This window comes from Nyctereutes procyonoides, unplaced genomic scaffold, assembly GCF_905146905.1.
Source record: "Nyctereutes procyonoides isolate TBG_1078 unplaced genomic scaffold, NYPRO_anot_genome, whole genome shotgun sequence".
Classification (NCBI taxonomy): Eukaryota; Metazoa; Chordata; class Mammalia; order Carnivora; family Canidae; genus Nyctereutes; species Nyctereutes procyonoides.
In genome coordinates, this window is record NW_026575121.1 from 48,536,702 (window position 1) to 48,561,028 (window position 24,327).

A 24,327-nucleotide genomic window follows, 5' to 3' on the forward strand; every position below is an offset into this window, starting at 1 on the left:
ACAGGTTTTTTTGGACCATGTCACCTATAAATTTTCAAAGTCTCAAGTAGTTTGTCTTGCAAGGGGGGAGAGGAGGGCTATTCTCTGTGGAAGCAGCTCAAATGAGCAAACTTGAAGAGTTTGGACCATCCCCTTCTGTAGAGTAGTGGACAGATATTAGACCAGGCTGCTTGGGATTTATTGATTTGTTGGTTCTGTTATTAAATACACCCATCAGCCTTCCCTTCTTAGGCCCTAGGAGTAGACACAAAGCTAGCTGACGTAGCTAAAATTGGCGACCCTAATTTGGATCATTCTCCAAGTCTGTGTGTCCTACCTGTGAAGTTGCTGATCACCCACATCTTTGGGCTACATGAGTGAATGAGCAGGTTGTCACCCAGCAAACTGTGGCTGACCTGGGGCTGTCATTTCCTCCAACTGGGAACGTGGGTTGTCATCAAGTTCACTGTCAGTGTCCCGTTTTCTGAATCCTGTCTCTGATGGGGTCCAGTGTGGATTCTTCTAGACGGCTATTTTCTTTGAATATGCCCTGCCTTCTTGGCAGGACAGATGTCTCCTGGAAACCCTGGTCATTTTCTCTTCTTTTCAGTCTACTAATAGAAATGTCCCCAGGGGGGTTTCACCTAGGCCAGTGGCTTTTGACCTTTGGAGGGTGGAAGTGTTTGTGCTTGATGGTGGCCACCCACATTTTCTCCCTCACGGTGGGGCAGGTGGTTTTTTATCTGCTGCTGGATGCTGTCCAGGGCCTCATTGGTACTGTTTCTCACCCCATCCCCCCACTTCTCCTACAAGCCAATCTTCTAACTGCTTTTTATTCTTGGCTGCAACTCTCACTGATGAGGTGAGTGTTTTTTTCTGCTCCACGTCACTGCAAAACCAAGGCCCTGCATGCTCTCACTCCCAATGGCCTCACCTGACCTCGCACACAGTGTGAGAGCTGAAGGTAAGCCCCAAAGTTTGCCAGATTATGGTGGACAAATAAAAAGCGGCTCTGATATGACAACTCAGAAAATGCATGGAATGTTTTGATCTCTAGACTGCCAGAATTTCTCTTTTCTATTTCCTATTTGTAGTGATGACACTTTCCTTTTTGTGATTTTTTTTTAAAGAAGAGACTAGTGTAGTACCTTGAAACATTTGCAGTTCTAATTGTTGTCACTATTTCTATTTGACAAGTTCCAATTCTTTCGAAATTATTGTATTCAGTTGTGCACTAGTGTCAATAAAATTGACATTTGTGAAGCAATTTCTGGCCTTTTTCTCCGGATTTCGCTGGGTCTGGTGGTGTGTGGGGTTGAACGGGTCTTTAACACCAGGACTTCATTTCAGTGATGTTTTTTAAAAATGCCAGGATTTCAATGTAAAACTCAAACTTCTCTAAATCTTTCTCATGTTTTCAAATCTCATTCTTCGAAGATCATTTTTCTGACTAACAGTCAGTAGCAGGATGTCTGCTTTTTGCTGTTCTGGGTGCGGCGGCTTTTCCCACATGTATTGACAACACAGCTAGCTGGTCTAGCTGGGACGGGGTGGGGGCTGGTGGTTTTTCATGGTTGGTTCATTCATACTGTGTCAAGATCACTACCCTCCATTCTAGGCCATACCATCTTGTAATTTCAAAGTGGATATGCATGAATCCAAAGGGAGAGGATAGATGTCAAGAAAATGGGGTATGCCCAGAAAACTGCACTCCACCTTTCTCTCCAAGATCCTTGTCAGTGTGTGGAATAGCCATGAGTTGAAACCGCAGTTTTGGAAAATAAAGCATTCACATCGTCTTTCCTTATAATGGTAACAGATGGGACTGGAGGCTACTTGAACTTTTGTTTAGCCTCGTGCTAGTCCTAGCAAACCTGTGTTAGAATTATAAATGTGTCAGGTGAAAACATGCAGGTAGGAAGTATGTTTTGAAACATTCCGGTTAGCTTCAATGGGCTGAGGTTTCGAGACTCGCAGAATTCTGTTGGCAAATGTTTCACGTACACGTCCTCTCCTTTGGTTGATGTATAATGGGTAATGATACGTTTTCATATTATTTAATGTATCCTTTGCAGAGGAATCATTAATGACCTGTCACTTTTTTGACTCATCAAGGGAAATTGTGATAATGTAATGACCTCCAGCTTTGCATGTAAATGTGATGCTAAGTGTTTCTGTCCCAAACAGTGAGAGAGACACGGAATGCCATCACCAGGTATAAGCTTGCTTCTGTTCTTGGTAGAATGGGGAGTTAGCTGTTCATTCTTTCTTTGACTGCGGCCCGTTGTTACAAGGTGTAGTCTGTCCTGGGTATGTCAGTCATTTAGTTTCCTTTTAGAATAGCTCTATTTTTCTAGTCCTTTCTCTCATGTCTCCTGGTGGTATAGACACTATCTTTCTCAAATAATTCGTAGAAGCTAAGGCAGTAGTAAGGAGATAGAGATCCCATTTGGGGATCCACTATGCTTCTAAACCCCTGTAGCCATTCCCTGAGCAGAGTTCTCTGCGTTACCATTAATCACAGAACTCTGGCTCCATTGACTCATTCACACTATGGAATCTTTAGTATGAAGGCAGCTGCAACTCCCAGAAAAAGTAGAAAATCATGAAGCACATTCGATGTGCAAAATGGTAGTCAACGTTTAAAGATTTGATACGGGGGAGAATTGTAAGTAGCAATCTAGTCCCAGAAGGAATTACTTTTTTTTTTCTTTAATACTTCTCATCCCCAAATAGGCTCCCTGACTGGTAGCCCTCACCTTTCAGAGCTGTCCATCAACTCCCAAGGAGGAGCAGTGCCTGCCAGCGTGATCTTGTCTCCCAACCTGAGCCCCGACACCAAGCAGTCCTCTCCCTTGGTCAGCCCGCTGCTGAATGACCAGGCATGCCCACGCACTGACGACGAGGAAGAAGGCCGGAGAAAGGTGTGGGGACATGCGTCGTTACTCTTCCTTAATTGCAGTAGTATACATAACATTTGCTATTTTAACCGTTTTTAAGCATATTTCTCAGTGACATTAAGTACGTTCAGTGTTGCATAACCATTGTCACCATCCCTCTCCAGAACTTTGTCATTGTTGCAAACCAAAACTGTCCCCATTTAACAGATCTCCATCCATCCCCTTTCCCCAGCCCCTGGCAACCACCATTCTACTTTTTGTCTCTGGATTCTACTGGTTAGGAACCTCCTACAGAAGGAATCCTGCAGTGTTTGTCCTTTTGTGTCTGACTTTCACTTAGCATCATGGCCTCAAGGTTCATCCATGGTGTAGCGTGGGTAAGGGATTCTTTTTTAAGGCTGAATCCTATCCCGTTGTATGCATAGAACACACTTATGTTTATGCACCTGTCTGTTGATGGACAGTTTGGTTACTCACTCCCTCTGGCTGTCTCGAATGCTGCCGCTGGATACAGGGACAGACAGGTGTCTGGGTCTCTGGTTTCAGTGCTCTTGAGTATATCCCCAAAGATGGAAGCGGATAGACTCTCATGGAAGCAAGCAAGGTGGCTAGCAACAAGGATTTCCTTTTACTTACTGTTTAAAGAGAAAGCAAAAGCCATGGCTGGCCCACTGCTGAGAAGTGCCTGCTCACCTAAGCAACGGGCTCCAGGGAACGGAGTCCCAGCACTGTCCCCGGCTGCTTTCACTTTGTCCCCTTAGCTCAGCCACCTTGTGTATTCCCACAAACACCCTAGCTTCCGTTTCCTGTACACACCAACCCTACCGGCCCCCAGGTCCCGGGACAAAGGCCGCTGTAATTTCTGTTTCTTTTATTTCCTGGAAAATTGCATTGCTCTGATATTTTACTAGTTGGCTAGATTTTCAGATGCCCAATTTTGTATGAATAATCCTCCTTGGTGGCCAACATACTCATTGGAGGCCTTTGACTGAGGGTAAGATTTCTGTGGAAGGGAACATTCCTGGCTCTTTCCTCATCATGGGAATTCACTCTCTTCTCTTAGTTCCTCACACAAAAAGGAGAACAAGTAAGAGTTTATTTAGCCTTGAGCCCAGTTAACAAAACATCGTAATTTAGCAACGTATCACTTTAATCAGGACTTTCTTAGAGAGATGTACTCAAAGGTTATTAGGTTATTATTACGTCTTGTTTCTTCTGTGGATTTTGCAGAGGTTCCCAACTGACAAGGCATACTTCATTGCTAAGGAAGTATCCACCACCGAAAGAACGTATCTGAAGGATCTTGAGGTCATTACTTCGGTATGTATAGCATTTCCCCTAAAGTATTCAATTACATAACTTATCTCAACTCCTATGTAGCTTTCAGGGAGAAGCTGCATCTAATTAAATGCTGGGTTCTCTGACTCCAATTAAAAGGATTGGGTTCTGAGTTATAGAAATTAGACGGTCATAGTATATTTAATTTGGCCCATGCTCTGTAAAAATTTGTATTATTGTGATTCTTAAGTGCAAAGGAAGGAAGCTTCTGAAGTGGAGAAAGCTAAACATTTTACTGTCTGGGTTGCACCAAGGCAGAACAGTTTGTGTTTTGCCCTGTCATCAAATGTAGCTACTTTTGCTTGAGGAAGACCCCAGAGGTGAATAGAAGCCTTGTTTTAGCCCTGATAATAAATTAAGCCATGCCAGCAAACCTACCAGAAGACTACCTTTTATTATTTTAATCAGTCCTATTCAGTCTTGGAAACAAATTCAAAGCATTGCAGATATCTTTATGATCCCTGGGTTCTGGGAAAGAACTAGCCTTTGGAGGTCAGTAGGAATCACGGGGCTTCTGTTACTCTGGGGCTTGCATGGCACCTGCCCTCCCACCCCCCAGCCCAAGCCAGGTGCTCGATAAATGTTGTGAGATAGCCCCGTCTCACTGCAGCAGGATGAGTAACTGTAGTGTGAAGGCAGAGGCTTTCTCTCTCCAGTGCAGCTTCCTTGGTGCTCAGCATTTTCACAAAGGAGCAGAAATGGATGCTCCTAAAGGACCAAACCAGAGGGTATACTATAGTGGTCTCCATCAGGAATGACTCAGTGAGTTGGCCAGAATGCAAGTTTTGATTTGAAGTAGCTGCCCATTTCAGAGATTTCTCCTGGCCTTAACAATCCACTGGTAACAGGTTGTGGGAAACCATCGTGATGAGCTGGGTGCTTCTCACCCCATCTAATGGGAGAGAGGAATAACAGTAGGATCTGGGAGCCCCTGATGCTCCTGTGTTCTCCAAGCATGCTGGGCTGCAGCATTTCTTCTGCAGAATTGCCATCATTCATCTGAACTCTATGTGTGTCCTCTTTTTATTCCAGTGGTTTCAGAGCACAGTGAGCAAAGAGGACGCCATGCCCGAAGCCTTGAAGAGTCTCATCTTCCCGAATTTTGAACCTTTGCACAAATTCCATACCAGTTTTCTCAAGGAAACTGAACAACGACTAGCCCTGTGGTGAGTACAGTTACATTTAACAATCAGGTTTGTCCCCACACCCTCCTCTTTCCCCATAATGTTGTTTTTGTGTTGTTCGTTCTAAGCAACTGTCATGACCAAAGATATAGGCAAGAAACTGACTTCAGCGAAGCCAACCTTGAAATGGTTTTCCATTCAATTCTGTGTGTATTTAGATCTCATCCTGGATTTTTGTTCCCTTTGTTTTATAATTCTTCAGAACACATGTTTTCTCATAATTAAGTGAACATCACAAAATAAAGATGGTAGGTTCTTCTGGAAAGCCAACAAAGATATTGAAAGAATAGAGGCATATGGAAGGACTTTTGGGGGTTTTGGTTGTAGTTCACTGATGCTTGTTTTCTAGTCCTTGATGAAGTATCTGTGTCTCATGCAGCTCTCAAACTTATATTACACTGTGTTGAAGAAGTTCTTGGAAAAACATAGGGCCCTTTGTACCACACACTTGTAACTTGAATCCCACTTCTAGAAATTGGTCATAAGGATACATTTATAATGTGAAATGACATATGACAAGAGATAGCTGTACTAGAATTAAAAGATTGCAAATGATCCAAATGTCCATGAATAGAGGGGTTTAGAAGAACATTAAGTCTGTCCATTTAATACTGAATAAACACGAATCGGAGGAAGAGGGTGGCGCAAAAATTCAGGAAGCACTTTGTGTACTGCAGGATGCGAAATCCAGTGTACCCTTCCCTAAAATAGAAAAATAAAATAGAATCTTTACAGAAAATTCTTTTGTTTTTAATTTTTTTAAAAAATTTATTTATGATAGTCACACAGTGAGAGAGAGAGAGGCAGAGACACAGGCAGAGGGAGAAGCAGGTTCCATGCACCGGGAGCCCGACGTGGGATTCGATCCCAGGTCTCCAGGATCGCGCCCTGGGCCAAAGGCAAGCGCCAAACCGCTGCGCCACCCAGGGATCCCTTTACAGAAAATTCTTAGGGTTGTTTTTGTTTTTGTTTTCTAAGACCGTTCTACATAGACATTTGAGGATTTGACTGTTTACTAAACATGCATTTGGAAAACTCTGGGAGAAAATAGCAAAAGGCTTTTGTGTTTTTGGCAGAGGTGGAAGCTGTTTTTAATGTATCCCTCAGTGGAAGTGAGAATTTGCTTTAAAGTGTTCTCGGGGCATTTAGTGACAGGGGGCCTGAAGGTGCTATGGATGAGGTGGTCGCACTGCACGTGATCCCAGACCAGAGGATTCACGTGTCAGTTGAAGCAGGTTAGTGGGGCTGCCCTTCGTGTTGTGAAGTAATGAGCTCAGGTGTCCAGCTTGGTGTGTGCTTTAGGATCATTCACATGGAAAGAAGTGAGAGGTTTCTCCCCAGGTTGAGGAGTGCAGCCAGGACTGAGATGGGAAAAGATTGGAAACCCCATTTCAGACTCTTATTCTAGGGTGGTGCTGTGAATGTAAGAGAAATGCCTCTTTTCAAAATGAAAAAAAAAGAAAGAAAAAAGATTTTACCAAATCTAACTTCTTATTTGACCTCCCAGAGCTTACTGAGAAGCTTATGGTTGTGTTCTGACATGTTATGTTGCCTCCTCATTCCTACGAAGCTTGATGATGCTTTCATAGTGGAGTCAGAGAACTTAAAACTAGGGAGAAATTGGTTCACAGTTTGTTTTGTGGCCAGTGAGATGCGCATTAATATGGTTCTAAGTCTTCCCATTAGGCTCAGAGCATCTTGAGCTGGGGTCACTCTAGCAGCTTTGATGAACCTAAATAATGGCAGTTGACCTAAATAATGCAGAGGAGGTCACACAGATGAAATGTCCCCAGCAGGACCCTGGCAGCCCAGCCTGGTGGCTTTAGCTAGCTCCTTCCGCCCCAGAGAATTTAGGATTAAATACCATGCTCTTGGATTTATCTGTGACCATAAATCTTTAGCATCTGGCCCTTAACTGTGAAGGAATATCCAATTGCCTAAAAAGCAGCTGCTATCATTTATTTCCCAAAGGATTTCTAGTAGAGTTTCTTTCAGAGATCTATAATTTTATTCATGTTTTACATGACGATACCAGAAGCATGCAAAAGACTCAAAGCTAGAGAGAGAGAGTGGATAGTTGGTATGCAGCTCGAGGACACAGCGTGTTCTTGCAACAATGGACCCAAACCAGATTGATGACATTTATTAGGAGTAAATGTAAAAGTCTGCCATAAGTTCAGCTAATCGTTTCCTCAAGTGCATGATGAGGAAGACTTGCCTTGGCAGGGATTCAAGACAAAAAGGCTGAGTGAATGTAAGTACGAGGCAATAGTATGACATGGAAAGGTCTCGGTGCCTGTATCCGTAGCTCTCAACATTGGCTGCTCATTCCAATCACCTGGAACCTTTAAAAAATCTTGATAACTGACCAGAACCCCTAGAATACTGGAATCTCTGAGAGGGAGGATGTAGGCACCAGGAATTCATAAAGCTTCCCACTGATTCCAATGTGTAGCCAAGGTCAAGAACGCTTGTCGTGACTGTCCTAGACGTGAAAGAGGCCAGAGCATGAAAAATGAAACCTTCAAGGCTTAGGGCTCCTTCAGAACATTAGGTCCAATTCTGAGTTTCACATTTGAAATAGGATAATAAGAAAATGTACTTGATTTAAAAAAAAATATATGTTGGAACTATGGACTTTTGTCCTCAAAGAGAGATTTTAGAATATATGTACCCTCTTTAGGCTGGTCATGTACAAAGGGGAGTGAGTGTCATTTTAGTTATACCAGAGCACAAAATTTAAAACCATAAATTTCCAAATGGGCACGTCGTGTCTAAATATAGAGAAGGATTTCCTAACACTAACAGCAGTGAGAGACTGCCTTATGAGGTAATGAGCCCCTCCACCTTGGAGTTTCTTGAGCAGAGGTTGACTATTTTTAGAAGGTTTTTATCTATTGGGCAAAACCCCAAACCTGGCAGTGTATCAAGGTCACTTGGAATGGGGGAGGGTGAGTTTTGAAAAATTTACACATCACCAGCCCCCATCCAGCCCTCCTGAATCAGAACATTGGGGTGAGCCTCAGGAATGTGCATTTCTTTTTTTTTTTTTTTTTTAAGATTTCTTTACTTATTCATGAGAGACAGAGAGGCAGGCACAATAGGCAGAGGGAGAAGCAGGCTCTTCGCAGGAGCCCGATGCAGGACTCCATCCCAGGTTCCAGGATCACGACCTGAGCCAAAGGTAGTTGCCCAACCGCTAGCCACCCAGGCATCCCCAGAAATGTGCATTTCTAAAGTGATTCTTGAGATGACTATGATGAAGACCTTTTCTGGAGCCACTGATACCTAATTCTCCTGACAAACCTAGGATTCTGTGTTCTTTGATTTGCATTTTGGTTGTAACTCTTGTTTCTTCTACAAGCTGTGAATAAATGCATGCACAGGTGGGCGAATGAGTGAGTGAGCCTAGTGTTCGAGTGTTAGGCTTTGCCCCTCTGGAGGCTTGCAGCCTCAGAGGGAGGAGGCCAGGTCCTCTTGCGGATGAGTGGACCATATCCAATGTGGCCCCAGGCATCCCTAGCCAGTTCTGTCTCAAAGGACATCTGGGCCATTGATACCTGCATGGCAGAGGCAGCCCTTGAGTGAATATATTTAAGGAGAAGAAGGGAACACAGGGAGGTATATTAAGAAAGGAGTTCACACTGAGTTCCTGACCTGCAGGCCACATAGAAGTAGGTGTATATGTGTCTGAATATATGTGTATATTCAGTCTGTGATAGGGGTACCTGGACTAGCTGGTGCAGATTGGGATGGCTGGGTCCTGGCTGTGTCCACACTTGCAGCTGCACCACCACCTGGTGTCTCTGTCTAGCTGCCCGGGGCCCTTGCAGAGCTTCATGCCTCATCTGTCACGTGTGCAGTGTGGTCTCCAGCTCATAAGGCTGTTGCCTGGACTAAATGAGACAGTATTTGTGAAAGGCTTACTGTCCTGCCCCATCCACAGAAAGGAAGGATGGGGAACTGATCATTTTTTATATTAACTTTATTTTGAAGCAATTTTAGATTTAGAGAAAAGTTGCCATGACAGGAGAGTTTCTGCATTACTCTTCATGCCTGCCCTTCCTTCAACGTCAGCTGCTTCTGTACCACGCGCATCTGTCTGAAATAAGAAACTCACATGGCTAAGTGACCATCAACTAAACTCCAGACTTTATTCAGTGAACGTTTTTTGTTGTTGTTGTTTTGTTTTGTTTTGTTTAAGATTTTGACACAGCACAATTGGAGGTGGGGAGGGAAAAGCAGACTTCCCGTTGAGCAGGGAGCCCGATGTGGGGCTCGATCCAAGGATCCTGAGATCATGACCTGAGCTGAAGGCAGATGCTTAACCAACTGACCCACCCAGTTGGGAAGAGGTGCAACCAATAGCCCCCAGTGATACTATTTTAAATGACGTTGTTAATGGAAAAAAAATCTAAAGTCTACCATGCACCTAAAATCCCCCCAAATTTGGTACTGAAGTAACAAAGCCACTGTGCTTCTCCTTTGCAATTCTACATTCAGTTGTCCTATACTTCCATCAGCAATGGGAAGTCATAGGGCAGAAAGATTACCAGGACATATTCCTGAACCATGAGGCTGAAGCCCTGATCAGTAAACACACCTGTCTATATCCAAATGCTGCATTTTCCTCAGGAAACCCACCCAAGAGGAGGATGGACCAACTGATCCTGGCCAAAGCCCAGGCTACCTTATTTCCTCAAAAACAAGGAAAAAACAGATTTGGTGACTTGTGAAAACATGAAGAATGCTTTTTCTTTTTGAGAGCCAAGATGTTTTACGCAGCTGTTCAAATGCATTCAGAGAAAGCCACTTACAACCTTTGGCTTTCAGAGCAGAGTCTGAAATTCCAGCTGAAATGCCTGGCAGGCATAGAATACACACTAGCCAACTCACTCCCCAGAGACGGATGAAGACCTGCTCTGACACAATGTGCCTTAGTGGACTCTGCTCCGCACAGACTCTTATTGCTGGGAGCTGGGGCAGGGTATAGAATCCTACAGAGAGGCACTTGGGACAGGCTCTGGGTGCACACCATTCTCAAGAAGGTTCAGCTGCATTTATTAGAAGAAACTTGCAGGATTCATTTGGGAAGAGGTGCAGAAGTCTAGCTAGGAGAGGTAGAGACTGGAGGTCATTGAGCAGACAAGTAGGGTTCATGAGACCAAGGAGAAGGGAAGGCCCTATGAGCTTTGATCCTGGTTACCTGGGAGGATGCTCATGAATTTAAGAAATTGAAAGAAGACAGGAAGAAGCAAGTATGATGGAAAGAAAATGAGTTTGCTTTGGGGCACATCAATTTTGAGGAGTCAAAAATGGAGGCCTTCCGATGATTGGAAGCACAGGTCTCTGGCTTGGGAGAGAAACCAGTGGTGTGGGTCTGGAAACTATCCACAAGAAGAATCCCCTCCTGTAAGGAATAATGGTGAGATGGGAGGAGAGCCAGGGACAGAATCGTACTGAATACACCTGTTTGGCAACTTTCCATAAACATGTATCTTATGGCAGAGTAAGAACCAGCAAAGGAAAATGAAGAAGCCACGAGAGATTTGGGGGGGAAATGGGTACACAGGAGTGGAGGGTCCCAGAGGAAAGCATGTCTGGAGAATGGCTGGGCACACAGAACAGGATGAGACAGGGATCGGGGCAGGAGCAGGCTTGGACCCAATGGAGTGGAGAGACAAGGAAGGTGTCCATCCAGAGCAGAAAGCAAGCCTGTCTGTGAGGGGTGGGACACTTCTGCAGATCGTGATCAGAAATGTCACACATGAAGCAGTATTGTCTCACCAGGACTGTCCAATGGCAGAAATGGAGTGGGGGTGACTGCCTGAGGATCAGAATGGTTTGTAGCAGCACCCCCCACCACCACCAAAGTAGAACATCTTCATAGTAGCTTCACGGTGAACAATTATAAAACAAAAATGAATAAAATATCATCCTACCAGCCCTTTGAAGCTGGGCATCATTAAAAGAAAATCATAAGAATTCCTAAAAAAATTAAATATAGAATTAATACATGACCCAAAAGTTCCATGCCTAGGCATGTATTCAAGAGAATTGAAAGGACCCAGACAGATACGTCTATGCCCATGTTCACAGCATCATTATCCTCAATAGTCAAAAAGGTTTGGAAGCAGCCCAATGCCCACTGACACATGAATGAATAAACAAAATGGGGTACAGCATACAGTGGGTTATTATCCTTAAAAAGGAGGGACATATAAAGAACTTTTTAAACTCAACAGCAGGGCAGCCCGGGTGGTTTTGGTGGTTTGGCGCCACCTTCCGCCTGGGGCGTGATCCTGGAGACCCACTTTGGGCTCCCTGTGTGGAGCCTGCTTCTCCCTCTGCCTGTATCTCTGCCTCTCTCTCTCTCTCTGTCTCTGTCTCTCATGAATAAATAAATTTTAAAAATCTTAAAACAAAACAAAAAAAAAAAAAACCTCAACAGCAAAGAAACAAACAATCCAATCATGAAATGGGCAGAAGACATGAACAGAAATTTCACCAAAGAAGACATGGCCAACAAGCACATGACAAAATGCTCCGCGTCACTTGCCATCAGGGAAATACAAATCAAAACCACAATGAGATACCACCTCACCCCAGTGAGAATGGGGAAAATTAACAAGACAGGAAACAACCAATGTTGGAGAGGATGTGGAGAAAGGGGAACCCTCTTGCACTGTTGGTGGGAATGTGAACTGGTGCAGCCACTCTGGAAAACTGTGTGGAGGTTCCTCAAAGAGTTCAAAATAGAGCTACCCTATGACCCAGCAATTGCTCTACTGGGGATTTACCCCAGAGATACAGATGTGTTGAAAGACCGAGACACCTGCACCCCAGTGTTTATAGCAGCAATGTCCACAATAGCCAAACCGTGGAAGGAGCTACGATGTGTCCATCAAAAGATGAATGGATAAAGAAGCTGTGGTCTATGTATACAGTGGAATATCACTCAGCCATTAGAAATGACAAATACCCACCATGTGGATGGAACTGGAGGGTATTATGCTGAGTGAAGTAAGTCAATAGGAGGACGAACATTATATGGTCCCATTCATTTGGGGAATATAAAAAATAGTGAAAGGGATTATAGGAGAAAGGAGAGAAAATGAGTGGGAAATACCAGAGGGAGACAGAACATGAGAGACTCCTAACTCTGGGAAACGAACAAGGGATAGTGGAAGGGGAGGTGGGCAGGGGTATTGGGTGACTAGGTGACGGGCACTGAGGGGGGCACTTGACAGGATGAGCACTGGGTGTTATGCTATATGTTGGCTAATCGAACTCCAATAAAAAAACATACCAAAAAAACCCCATAAATAAATAATTAAAATAAACAATGAAAAAAAAAAGGAAGGACATTCTGACACCTGTTATAGCACAGGTGAACTGTATAAAGACCGGCTAAGTGAAATAAAAGCCAGGATACAGGGCCACCTGGGTGCTTAGTGGTTCAGCGTCTGCCTTTGACTCAGGGCATGATCCCCGGGGTCCTGGGATCGAGTCCTGCATCAGGCTCCCCTCAAGGAACCTGCTTCTCCGAACTCTGTCTCTGCCTCCCTCTGTGTGTCTCTCCTGAATAAATAAAATCTTTAGGAAAAAAAAAAAAGGTCAGGAGACCTATACTGTATGATTCCACTTGGGCGATCCCTAGAGTAATCAGATTTATAGAGACAGAAAATAAAATGGTGGTTGCCAGAATCCGGAGTTAGGGCAATAGAGTGCTAGTGTCTAACCTTAGAGTTTCTGTTGGGGAAGATGAGTGTGGGAATGGATGGCGGTTACATAACAGTGTGAATGTACTTAATGCCACTGAACTAATTGTACACTTAGAAGATGGCAAAGATGATCAATTATATCTACGTTTTACCACCATTTTTTTAAAATAGAAAAAAATCCTAAGTTGTCCAGTGCAGAATAGACAAACGACTTCAAAACGGTGTCTTGCACACGAGGCACTCTGCCCGTGTTGTCACTCTGTGGGCTGCCCTGGTGCATCCCAGGACTACCCCGTTTGAACCTCAGGCAGCAGCAGGTGAGCCAAAGGAGGCAGGTGTGGGTGCTGGTTGGATTGCCCTCCATCTGACCACCCCTCCACACCCCCGCCCCTGAGCATTCGCAGCCGGGGCTCTGGTGGGTTAAGCTGAACCAAGCATATCCCTTTAAGCCAAAATCGTACTTGAGCTGTGTGCTGCGCACTTGCTTACAGATGCAGAGTGGGGTATAGTCTACCTTTCCACATGGATGCGGACCACACAGTGCACACATATCCCTTTTGACGGTGTTCCTCATTCCTGGAGGCTCCTTCATCTCCCCTGAATTGCCCCACTGCTCTGGGAGGTCAGCAGGGCTTTCTCCTCAACCCATGGAAAGTGAAAACAGACTTTTTACGTTTCTTAAGTGTCACAGAAGGAGGTATAGCCAGATGCCATACCTTTCTCCTGAGGTGGGACCCACGGTGTTAAAACTCATTACTTCTCCGGCCTGTATTTGGATTTGGGACCATGTTGGGGAAGTGCTAGAAAGGAGCCCAAAGGTTGGACAGCCTGTGTTCCTGAGCTCACTGCACACCTGAGTTTGCTGTAAGCAGGGCGGGTAGGAACACTGTCCTTTTCATGGACTCCTGAGGGCTCCCTGCCCTGGGATGATGAGGCCTTCCTCTACTCTTCAGAGAGTAGCTCTCCCTGGAGCATGAGCAGCTTCTCCCAGCATCCTCTGCTCTGGCAGTGGATGCAGGTGTTTGGACCGGGCCTGAGTACATGCCACATTCCGTATGTGTGTGTACATGTACACACACACACACCATCTACCCTCCTCCTCTCCCCTGTAAGAGTTGGCCCCTCCAGCCTCAGCCATGCACCATCAAGAAGGACTGATTGGCCCCTCAGCCCCATACTGTTGAAAGGCCGCCAGGGGCTGCTGGTCGCTGCCCACAGAAAGCCCAGGCTAGCGTTGCCCATGCAGCTTACATGATGCCTACGCTTTGGTCCTCCTAGAGTAGACCTCTGTAGGCTGCTCCCCACATGGGCATAAGGAAAGCGTTTAATTTCTATATTGTTTGCCAACATCAAAATATTTGTAAAATTGACTGCAGGTGACACTTATAATTATTTAATTGAATAATAATTACTGTCCCACAAACTTTGTTCACAATTGCCTAACCTTTCCCAGACGAGGTCCCATCTGGCGGAGGTCTCCTTTCTTACCATAGGACAACAAAAACTGTTTTTCTCCTTTTAGAGTAAAATTATCTGCGGTGCCTTTTCTTGTGGAACATTCTTGTGTGCTGTATCCCGCAGCCTCACGGGCTTTAAATACTCCCAGGGTTCCAGCAGTGATGAATCTGGTGGTGAGCAGCCAGTCTAGGTTACAACCCTGTGTGTCAGAAATTCTGAGACAGTCTTTATTCCAGCAAAGCCTGTTAACCGCACTGATTTTTCTGTCTATGAAACAGCACAGTTCAGAGGCCTTAATCTTCACCGTCCTCCATCTCTGAACTTCCAGGACTGTTACCAGCCTTCTTGTATCACTGACCACTCTCCACCTGGCATCTCTGTTCTTTATGCACATGCTTGGCACCTGGTTAGTCCTGTGCCATTTAGTCTAGACTGGAACTCAGGAATGAGGTTGGTGTGGTCAAATGAATGATTTTTTGCCTTTAAATTGCTTCACAACTTGGTAAGGCTCATTATTATTGTGGTTTCAAATTCTTTTGTGCCTCATCTTCCTCCAAGACTTGAGACAGTTTACAAATGGAAAACAATGTTAAGAAAAAGAAACCTGTAAAGTCACACTGTTCCTCATGGCAGCTACTAGCCACTTGTAGCAATTTAAATTTAAAATCTACATTCAAATAAAAATTCGTTTTCTCAGGACGCCTGGGTGGCTCAGTGGTTGAGCACTTGCCTGGCCCAGGGTATGATCTTGGAGACCTGGGATCAAGCCCCATGTCGGGCTCCCTGCATGGAGCCTGCCTCTCTGCGTGTGTCTCTCATGAATAAATAAATAAAATCTTAAAAAAGAAAAAGTTTAAAAAAATTCATTTTCTCAGTAACACTAGCCACGTTTCAAGGGTTCATTAGCCACATGTGGCTAGTGGCTGCTGTATTGGATAGAAGATATAAAACACATTTTAAGGGCTTCTGGATGGCTCAGTCCACTGAGCATCCGATTCTTGGTTTCAGCTCGGTTCATGATCTCAGGGTTGTGGGCTTGAGCCCCATGCTTAGCAAAGTCAGTTTGAGAGATTCTTCTCTCTCTCTCTCTACCTCCTCACCCTCCACCCCTCCCCCTGCTCATGCTCTTTCTCTCAAATAAATAAAATCTGTAAAACACATTTTAGGGGCACCTGGTGGCTCAGTCGGTTAAGTGTCTAACTCTTGATTTTGTCTCAGGTCATGATCTCAGGGTCATGGGCTTGAGCCCTATGTCAAGCTTCATGCTCAGCGTGGAGTCTGCTTGAGATTCTCTTTCCCTCTGCTCCTCCGCTTGCTCTCATGCACTTGTGCTCTCTCTCTCTAAATCTTAAAAAAAAAAAAAATCATCACAGAAAAGATCTGTTGGACAATATTGGGCTAACAAATGAATAAGAAATAATATTTGTTACTACAACAAACACAGGGCCTGGGACACAAGAGTTGCTCAAAATACCTGCAAAACATGCATGAAGTGTCTTGGTTTTGTCCAGGGTAAGGATTGATCTTTTATAAAGCAGAGGGGGCCTGGCAAATGAGGAAGGACAGTGCTTTTATAAAGTCTTACTCACATGCGAAGTTCATGGCATTACTATTAATAATAAACTACCATTAATGAGAATTTACTATGTGCAAACTCTTCAGGAACCTCGTACCACTCAAAGTTGGCGTTACTGTTAAAAATTTAAGGGGATCCCTGGGTGGCGCAGCGGTTTGGCGCCTGTCTTTGGCCCGGGGCGCGATCCTGGAGACCCGGGATCGAATCCCACGTCAGGCTCCCGGTGCATGGAGCCTGCTTCTCCCTCTGCCTGTGTCTCTGCCTCTCTCTCTCTCTCTCTCTCTCTCTCTCTCTCTCTCTGTGTGTGTGTGTGTGTGTGTGTGTGTGTGACTATCATAAAAAAAAAAATTTAAATGACCACCCAGCTTCTCCCATTTGATCTTCAAAAACAGGTTGGCAAACTATGACCCATGGCCGGATCTGGTTTGCCACCTGTTCTTGTTAATAAAGTTTCATTGGAACACAGGCATGCCCGTCCTCTTACACATTGTCTATGGCCGCTTATCCAGTTGAATATTGGTGACACAGACTGTATGGGCCACAAAGCCTAAGATATTTACTGTCTGGCCCTTTACCAAAAAAAGCGTGTTGCCCTTGTTGAAAAACACTTCCCTGGGTGTAGGTGTTACTCCTGTTGTATGGTGGGGAAAATGGGGCTCAGAGAGGTGAGAGCCCTCTCACACAGCCCGTAAGCAATAGCAGCACAACATGAACTTAGGTCTGATCTGATCTTCAGCTTGTGCCTTTGCAGCTGTGTTGTTGAAACACAAGGAAAGGCGCTGGGAGTGCACTTGCCATGGATTCCTTGTTCTTCAGAGGAGAAAAGGAGTGTGCATTGGCATGCCCTGGCCACACAGGAACTCCGCAGAGCCCCATCCAGCACCTGTGTCCCCACAACCAACAGCCCCCCCCAACTCCTGCATCCCTTCTTCTGCTCCTGGCTTTGGGAGGTCAGCTCTGCTCCCCAAGAGCCCATTCTGCTCTGCACACCACCCTGTGGTGTGTGTCCTCCTCTCAAACGTGGCGGGAAGTACATGGTGGCATCTGGTCAACACTGGGCCCCGGGTGGCTTTGTCTGCAGAAGTATCACCTTTAGGTCTCAAATCTGATATGGATTTGAATTTTTTTTTCTTATCTACCAAGAAACTTTTTAATGGTGAAATGGCCACTCCAGGGATAGTGATATTATCAGAGGTGACCCCTGTAGAATTTAGCCTGGCCATGTGTCCTCAGAGCCTCTCTGCGCCCGAGGGATTGCAATAGAAACAACAGCAGTGATAATAAGACCTACCAGGTATGCTTTCAAGCCCTTACACACCTTGTTTCAGCCGTGCATCAGAAAGAGGGGCTGAACCTCGGTTGGTAGGATGAGTAGCCTGGCCAGGTAGCAGAGTTAACACTGGACTTGAACCCAGGCAGCGTGGTTTCCAAGTCCTGCTCTCCACATCATGCTCAACTAACTGCCTCAACTCTCCATTTGCCTTGCTGCTCTCTCCCTGTGAAATTTCGCCAGAACCTTAGATTCAAATCACATGCTATTTGCTGAGGGACCAAGAAGCAGAAGAAAAGTAGACCTCTCTCCATGCACTAACTTTTCTCAAAGTACATGGGCTGTTGGGCATGATTCTCTTCAACAGGTGTAAACTATTAGCTGCGACTTTCTTCTGGGTCTTAGGGAAGCTTTTCTCTTTGCTTGGTTGCTTTTTTTTTTTTTTTAAAGATTTTATTTATTTATTCATGAGAGACACAGAGAGAGAGGCAGAGACATAGGCAGGGGGAGAAGCAGGCTCCCTCTGGGGAACCCAGTGCAGGACTTGATCCCAGGACCCGGGATCACGACCCAAGCAAAGTCAGACACGCAACCACTGAGCCACCCAGGTGCCCCTGCTTGCTTGCTTTTTAACACGTAAGTGATGAACTAGGAATTTTTAAGGACCCTATTTTGTGTCCGTATTCTTTACTTCCTGTGAAGTCTGGGAATTCCTGAGCAGTGGTATTTTTTGCCTCTGGCTGATTCAGGCACAAGGTAGGTGCACAGCTGTGGGATCTGAGAGCAGAGAGCATTGTCCTGTGGTATCTGCTTGGCCTTGGTTTAGGTCAACAGAAATGTTAAAACCATTACAGTTTGAGATGAGGCTCTTTCTGTATATTACTGTTAAGGAGCACTTTTATTTTATCCCTTTCATTAAAAAAAAAAAAAAAACAAGTTGCTTGCCAATGTTGTTGGTAAGAGTTTTGGTTAATGTGAATTGAATGTTTCCTGTGTTCTGGAGATTCTTAATCACTATTCATATATCATGTCATTTAATTTTTACAAAAATGTCATCAAGTAGATATTGTTATTTCCTTACCCCACAGGTGAGGAAATGAGGCACAGAGAGGGTGAGTTACTTGATAGATGTCACACAGCTAGTTAAGGGCACACCTGGTTTTTGAAACCACCTGGTGTGGCTCTCACTATGCCTTCAGCACCAGAAGCTTTAAGCCTAACATTTAGAGGGAAAGAACTCCAAAGAAGCAGGCTGATTGCTGTTCACTTGTAACATGAAAACAGCTTCTGGTCCCCAGGAAACTCCAGCCCTGAGCGTGATCTGAAATAGTCACTGCCTGCTACCCTGTGTTGCCCATGCTTCTCAGGCCATTCCTGCCCCCCCCACCCCCGCCACACACACACACACACACACACATAGGCACACAGATGCATGGATGAGGCAAGGATGTGACACACCTTTTCCTTCCCAGTGATACGCCCAGGGCTTTGGGGGCAGGGGCCATCTCTCCACCTCAGAGCCTTGAGCTGTGTGCATGCGAATCCCTCTGTCAGCAGACTTGGCCAGGATCAGCTTTCGTTTATTCAACAAATATTTACTGCATCCCTACCATATGTCACCCTTCCCAGTGTTCAGTGAACAAAACCAGCACAATCCCTGTTCTTCATTCTGGTTTCCTCCTTCACTCTGCTGTGTCCAGAAGGCAGCCAGACCAGCCTGATAGGTTTTGAAAGGAGCACCTGGGGAGAGCTCAAGAGCTCAATGGGCATGTGACCTTTCCTCAGAACAGAAATCACTGTGCATATTCCAGAGGTGCTAAATGTAATGATAGCTTTAAGACTGTTGGTGTTTGTACAGGAAAGCACCTCGCATTTCTGCAACATCTTTCAAAACATTTTCCCTTAAATATCCTCACTTGACAGTCAAAACAATCCTGTAGAATTCTGCCCACCTTCCCCTCCCTCTGGAAAATGAGGCTCTGCAAGATGGTCGGGTTAACATCTTGTTTTCCCTGGAGCCTGTGAATCTGGGGGCAGGGGAGTAGCTGTAAACCTGCTCCCTGTTCTCTCTTGAGGGATGCTGTCAAGTAGAACTTCTGGCAGTGATGGAAATATGCTATATCTGCATTGTTCAACACTAGCCGCTAGCTACATGTGGCTATTGAGCATTTAAATAGGGCTAGTATGACTGAGGAAATGAATTTTTAAATTTCATTTTAATTAGACTTAAAACTTAAATAGCCATATGTGGATACTGTACTGAAGAGCACGGTTCTCGAGGCTTTAGAGCGAAAGGAGCTCTGGAGTAGAAGGCAGAAGAATGTGGGCTTCCTTTCCCATCATGACTGAATGTCCCAGCACATTATGTCCTTTCCCATCTAAATTCCTGGAATTCAGAATCTTTGAGGTTAGCTGTCAAAAAGCACAACTCAGGGAGATACTGTGAGCCCCACATGCCCTGCTTCTTGTATGCAAGAGCATTTATTCAAATATTTTTCATTGATTTAAAAAATAAGACCATGGACATCGGGGTGGCTCAGTGGTTGAGCATCTGCCTTTTGCTCGGGTTGTGATCCTGGGGTCCTGGGATTGAGTCCTGCATTGGACTCCCGGCGTGGAGCCTGCTTCTCCCTCTATGTCCCTGCCTCTCTCATGAATAAATAAATAAAATCTAAAAAATAAAAAATAGGATCATAGAAAAGGGTTTAAAAATCATTGCTCTCCAAGTAAACAGCAGTAAAACTCATTGGAGACAAGGCAATGTGGCCTACCTAGAAAACCACTTAGAAGCAGAAGCAGTGGAAGAAAAATTAGCATAAACAATGAAAAAAAAGGATGTGTGGGGTTTACCCATATACTATGCAGGAGGGTCACTTGTATACTTATTTTTATAAATGTATTCAAAGTTAAAAATTATATGTTTGTTTCAAAGCCAAGAAAGATACCACAAGGACACTGATTTCATTTATATTCTGTCCCAGCCGGCTCTCCACTGTCCACCTGGGGTTCCAGGAACTTTGGTGATTGTTTCCTTTTAACACATGAGTAAAATGAAATGTTCTCCATCATATGTGGGAACTCGTTTCCTGGATTATCTGCCTTGTTCCTAGCTGTATAGCCCACTGTGCTTTGAGAGTAGGCTGCTTTCCTAGGAAAGTGAAAACAATTTTTCCAATTGTCTGAACCACAGGTGAGTTTTCTGCTGGAAGACACTGAGAGAGAGCCCTCTCCAGGTCACTGATGAGTTTAAAACAGCTTTTCTGTCCTGTTGCATTTTCACATGTGGTTCAGTAATAGGACTGAACCCAGGTAACCGTGTCAAGTCTCATCCGGGTGCTATTAAGCCTGCCTGTGAGTGGGGTTGTAACTTTTGCTTCTCTTAATAAATGGGACCTGGTGCTAAACCTCAGAAGAAAAGCCAGAGCTTTAAGCATCCCAGTATTGTGACTGATGAGCATGACACTGCCAGAGCATGTCTGCCTTTAGACAATGCTGGTCCAAAGGATAAATCCCTTACCTGTAGCCACCAAAGGGAAACCCGAAAGCCCCAAGGCCAGTAAGGACGCCTCTTACACAGATGTCTTTCTCACAACAGGGGATGTAAATTAAAATTCAAATTAATTGGATTTTCCTCTCCAGGGAATCTCAAAGGACAATGAAATCCACCAACAAATATTGAAATCTACATAGATTACATATGGCTAATATTTGTTAGATGTTCTATGTATTATGTATAATATACAAATATGTACTATAAATATATATAAACATCTAAGTATTAACTATAGAATAAATATCTATTCTGGATAAGTTGTTTTTTTAACCCAGCAACCCCCCTTCAGCCACACAGTAATAGAATATCTTTATTCATTTACTTATTTACACATTATCCTTCTACTTATACATAGATGCACAGATACATGTGAATATAGATTCTTTCCTTTTTAAAATCATGGAAACACAGAGACTAGTAAGAGCAAGGATATGATGTTTGATTTGCAAATGCCTAAAAATGAGGCTCACAAAGTTGGGTCCATCTCCCGGGGTCAGGGAGCACCCAGACACAGAGCCCAGTGGCCGGTCCACACTCCAGCTCCAAGCTACAGTGAGCTTTGTCCTTCTGAGACGATGCTTCCCGTGTTGCAAGGAAAAGGGGAGGGCTGAGTGCTTAGGGAACATGCTTGGATTAATAGGAGGCTACTTGAGAAGCCCAGTGGATCGGTCACTACCTTCATTCATGGTAAGGAATCTCCTCTGACACTTGACTAAAGCCAGGCCTGATGTCCTGTTTTCAGAAAATACTCAAGTGGGGGACTATATCACCAATGAGGTCGTGGACATGCTGTATGCTGTTTTAGGGCTCCACGTAGATTTTAGGTTGACGCTGGGGCTGGGGCTGTGAAGGGGAAGCAGAGTGGTGATTTCTCCCGTTGGCCTTGCCCACCTGCTCCTACAGCCAGTGTTGTGGATTCCCTGGTGGCTAGAGTCAAAGCCCTCCGGTGCAGGGCTCCTCTGCCCCTTGTAGACAGCCTTGCTGTTGGTCAGTGGCGCTCCCCCAGGGAACTGGTCCTAATAACCTTTTCTTCCTCTTCTTGGGCTGCCTGCTGCCAAATTAGTGACCAGCTCACATAATGGTGAATGAAGTGTTTACAGAGGGTCGGGAAGACTTGGAGATTCATGGTGTGTGTGCACGTGTGTTCAGCCCCTATGCTGAGCTAACACGTAGTTGCTCTAGAGAGTACGTTAATCATGGTGCATGGGTCAGAATTTTGCATCCAGGAGGCTTCTGAGTCCATGAGTTTCAAGAGTGGAATTGTCAAAAGAATTTTCAGCTTTGTTGCTGCGCGGTAATTACACAGACAACAAATATGTGGCCCTGTCTTCTAAACAAGGACCCTTTTCTTGTGAGGTTAACATCCGGAGGATATTCTGGAAGAGTTATAATTACTTTTTTCATGTTCTTAATAATAAAATGACCTTTTAGTTCTTCATAATAAAGCAGAGGCTTTGAACTTGCAGATTTGGGGGTATTAACATGTACAGGAAGGAAAAACAGAACAATGTTTCTATAGGCAGCAGCAGGAGTTTCGGGTTTTGTCCTCTTCCCATGGACTGACTCCCCTTCTGGAACCCTGTGGGGCTGGGACTGGCCATGTGCGCTGCAGAGGGGAGGGTACAGAAGGTGGGCAGAGCTGCCTGACCTGGTTGCATTGACTTCCTGGGCCCCAGCCTGCTTTCCCCACACCACCTAGAACTGGCCCTGTTTGAATTCATCCACATCCGGTCTCCCCACCCCCACCCCCGCTTCCCCGCCCCCACGGCACAGGGCACTGATGGTAGGAACCTAGAGCTGTTTCTAAAATGCAAGTGAAGATGCCAAAGACAGAGAAGCAGGGCTCTGCCAGCAAGCCAGTGCAGGAAAACGTCCCCTTGACTTTGGGGCTTCAACATGAGTACATTTTCTTTTAAGAAACAGTTGGCAGAAGAAGAAAGGAAGTGAAGTCAATGAAGTTTGGCTTCCACATGGTGCTCCGCCCCTCCCCCAGTGTCCGTTTCCAGCACTTCATTTTCCCCGGGCTAGGGTGTTATCTGTGAGAAGGAGGAAATTGCTTGTTATTAATATTAAGCCAGAGGACGCCCCCACCCCATTTCTTCCCTTGCCCACCCAATCCACAGGACTCTTGTTAAAATATCAAAATTATGTCCTTCAAACTAAGTAAAGACCTTGCTTAGCTGTGTGGTCAAATGGCATGCCCATTTGAGAGGTTTGGGATCACTTACATAAGTTCCAAGTAATATCTACATACCCACAAATCCAAGTTGCAATTGTGTCTTGCCTCCTTCTATGAACGTATGGCATTTAGTCAAAATCAGGACATTCTAGCTCAGGAGCTGGGTCTTCCTTTTTGTTCAGGTGTTGGGGGGCAGTAGGGTAAGGGAAGAAGAGCTTTCCAGCTCCTACAGGAGCGTCATGTGATGGCGAAGGCGCAGGGGGTGAGTAGTTCTATTAAGCAAAAAGCTTCCTTTTCAGGTGGAGCTCCTTTCTGCTCCAAGTATAGGAGGAGAACAATCAGTAAATGCATAGCTAAAATCAGGCACACATCAGGATCAACAGAGTGGCCAAATGACCAACTTCTCAGTAGAGACTGGATTAATAACCATATGCTAGAAATCCAGAGATGCCTCAACCCTGCAGTCGATGGAGCAGATTACTAGGCAATGATTAGCCTGGGACCAAGGACAGTCTCTAAAGCAGGGCCTGGGTTTAAGTCCGTTGCTTAAAATTCTCCACGGACCCCATTTTGGGGAGAATTTGATTCAGTGGGTGTGGATATGGGAGACAAAGGAGGATATACCTGGGGTTCCTATCTTGGGGTTCGAGCATGGGGCAGAACAGTTTTATCAACAAGGGGATTAATATAGGAGGAGGATTGGGTTGGGGCAAGAAGATAATTAACTCTGGAACCTCTTGAATTTGAGATACTTGCAGGGTCATTGGTGTAGAACCTTCTGAGTGGTATGAGAAAGACAATCCCTGGGTCGGTAGCTACAAGCATCGTTTGGGTACAGATGTAACATCGTGAATCAAGACCCTGGGGAATCGAGGAATTACACAGGAAGAAATAGGAAGTGGAGAGAGAACAGGGTGACCTGACCCGTGCATTCCCAAAGAACACACACCTCTTAGGAGTGGCTGCAGCAAGAGGAGGTGGCCATGAGGACTGAGAACTCACCTTGAGGGGAATCTGGGAGCCTGGAGAGAAAGGCGTCCCAAGGCTAGAGAGCAGAGCGCCCCACGCTTCAGGCACCCCGAGAGGCTGCACAGGGGCAGAACAAGGAGGTTGAGGTTGATGGGATTCCTTCACAGAAGCACTTCTGGGAGTGGTGGGGATAGAAT

The 24,327-nt window shown here is 45.1% G+C and overlaps 1 protein-coding gene across 6 annotated transcripts in view; it reads left to right on the plus strand.

Annotated features, from left to right (window-relative positions):
* Positions 1-24,327, plus strand: part of FARP1 (FERM, ARH/RhoGEF and pleckstrin domain protein 1) — a 286,146-nt gene that overhangs the window by 236,243 nt on the left and 25,576 nt on the right. For 5 of the 6 annotated variants that reach the window (XM_055335967.1, XM_055335961.1, XM_055335963.1 and 2 more), the window contains 3 exons: positions 2,716-2,903; positions 4,110-4,199; positions 5,250-5,383. In XM_055335967.1, the coding sequence (XP_055191942.1) occupies positions 2,716-2,903; positions 4,110-4,199; positions 5,250-5,383 (412 nt within the window). The remainder of the gene's footprint in view (positions 1-2,715; positions 2,904-4,109; positions 4,200-5,249; positions 5,384-24,327) is intronic. The other variant, XM_055335966.1, reaches the window with a different exon arrangement.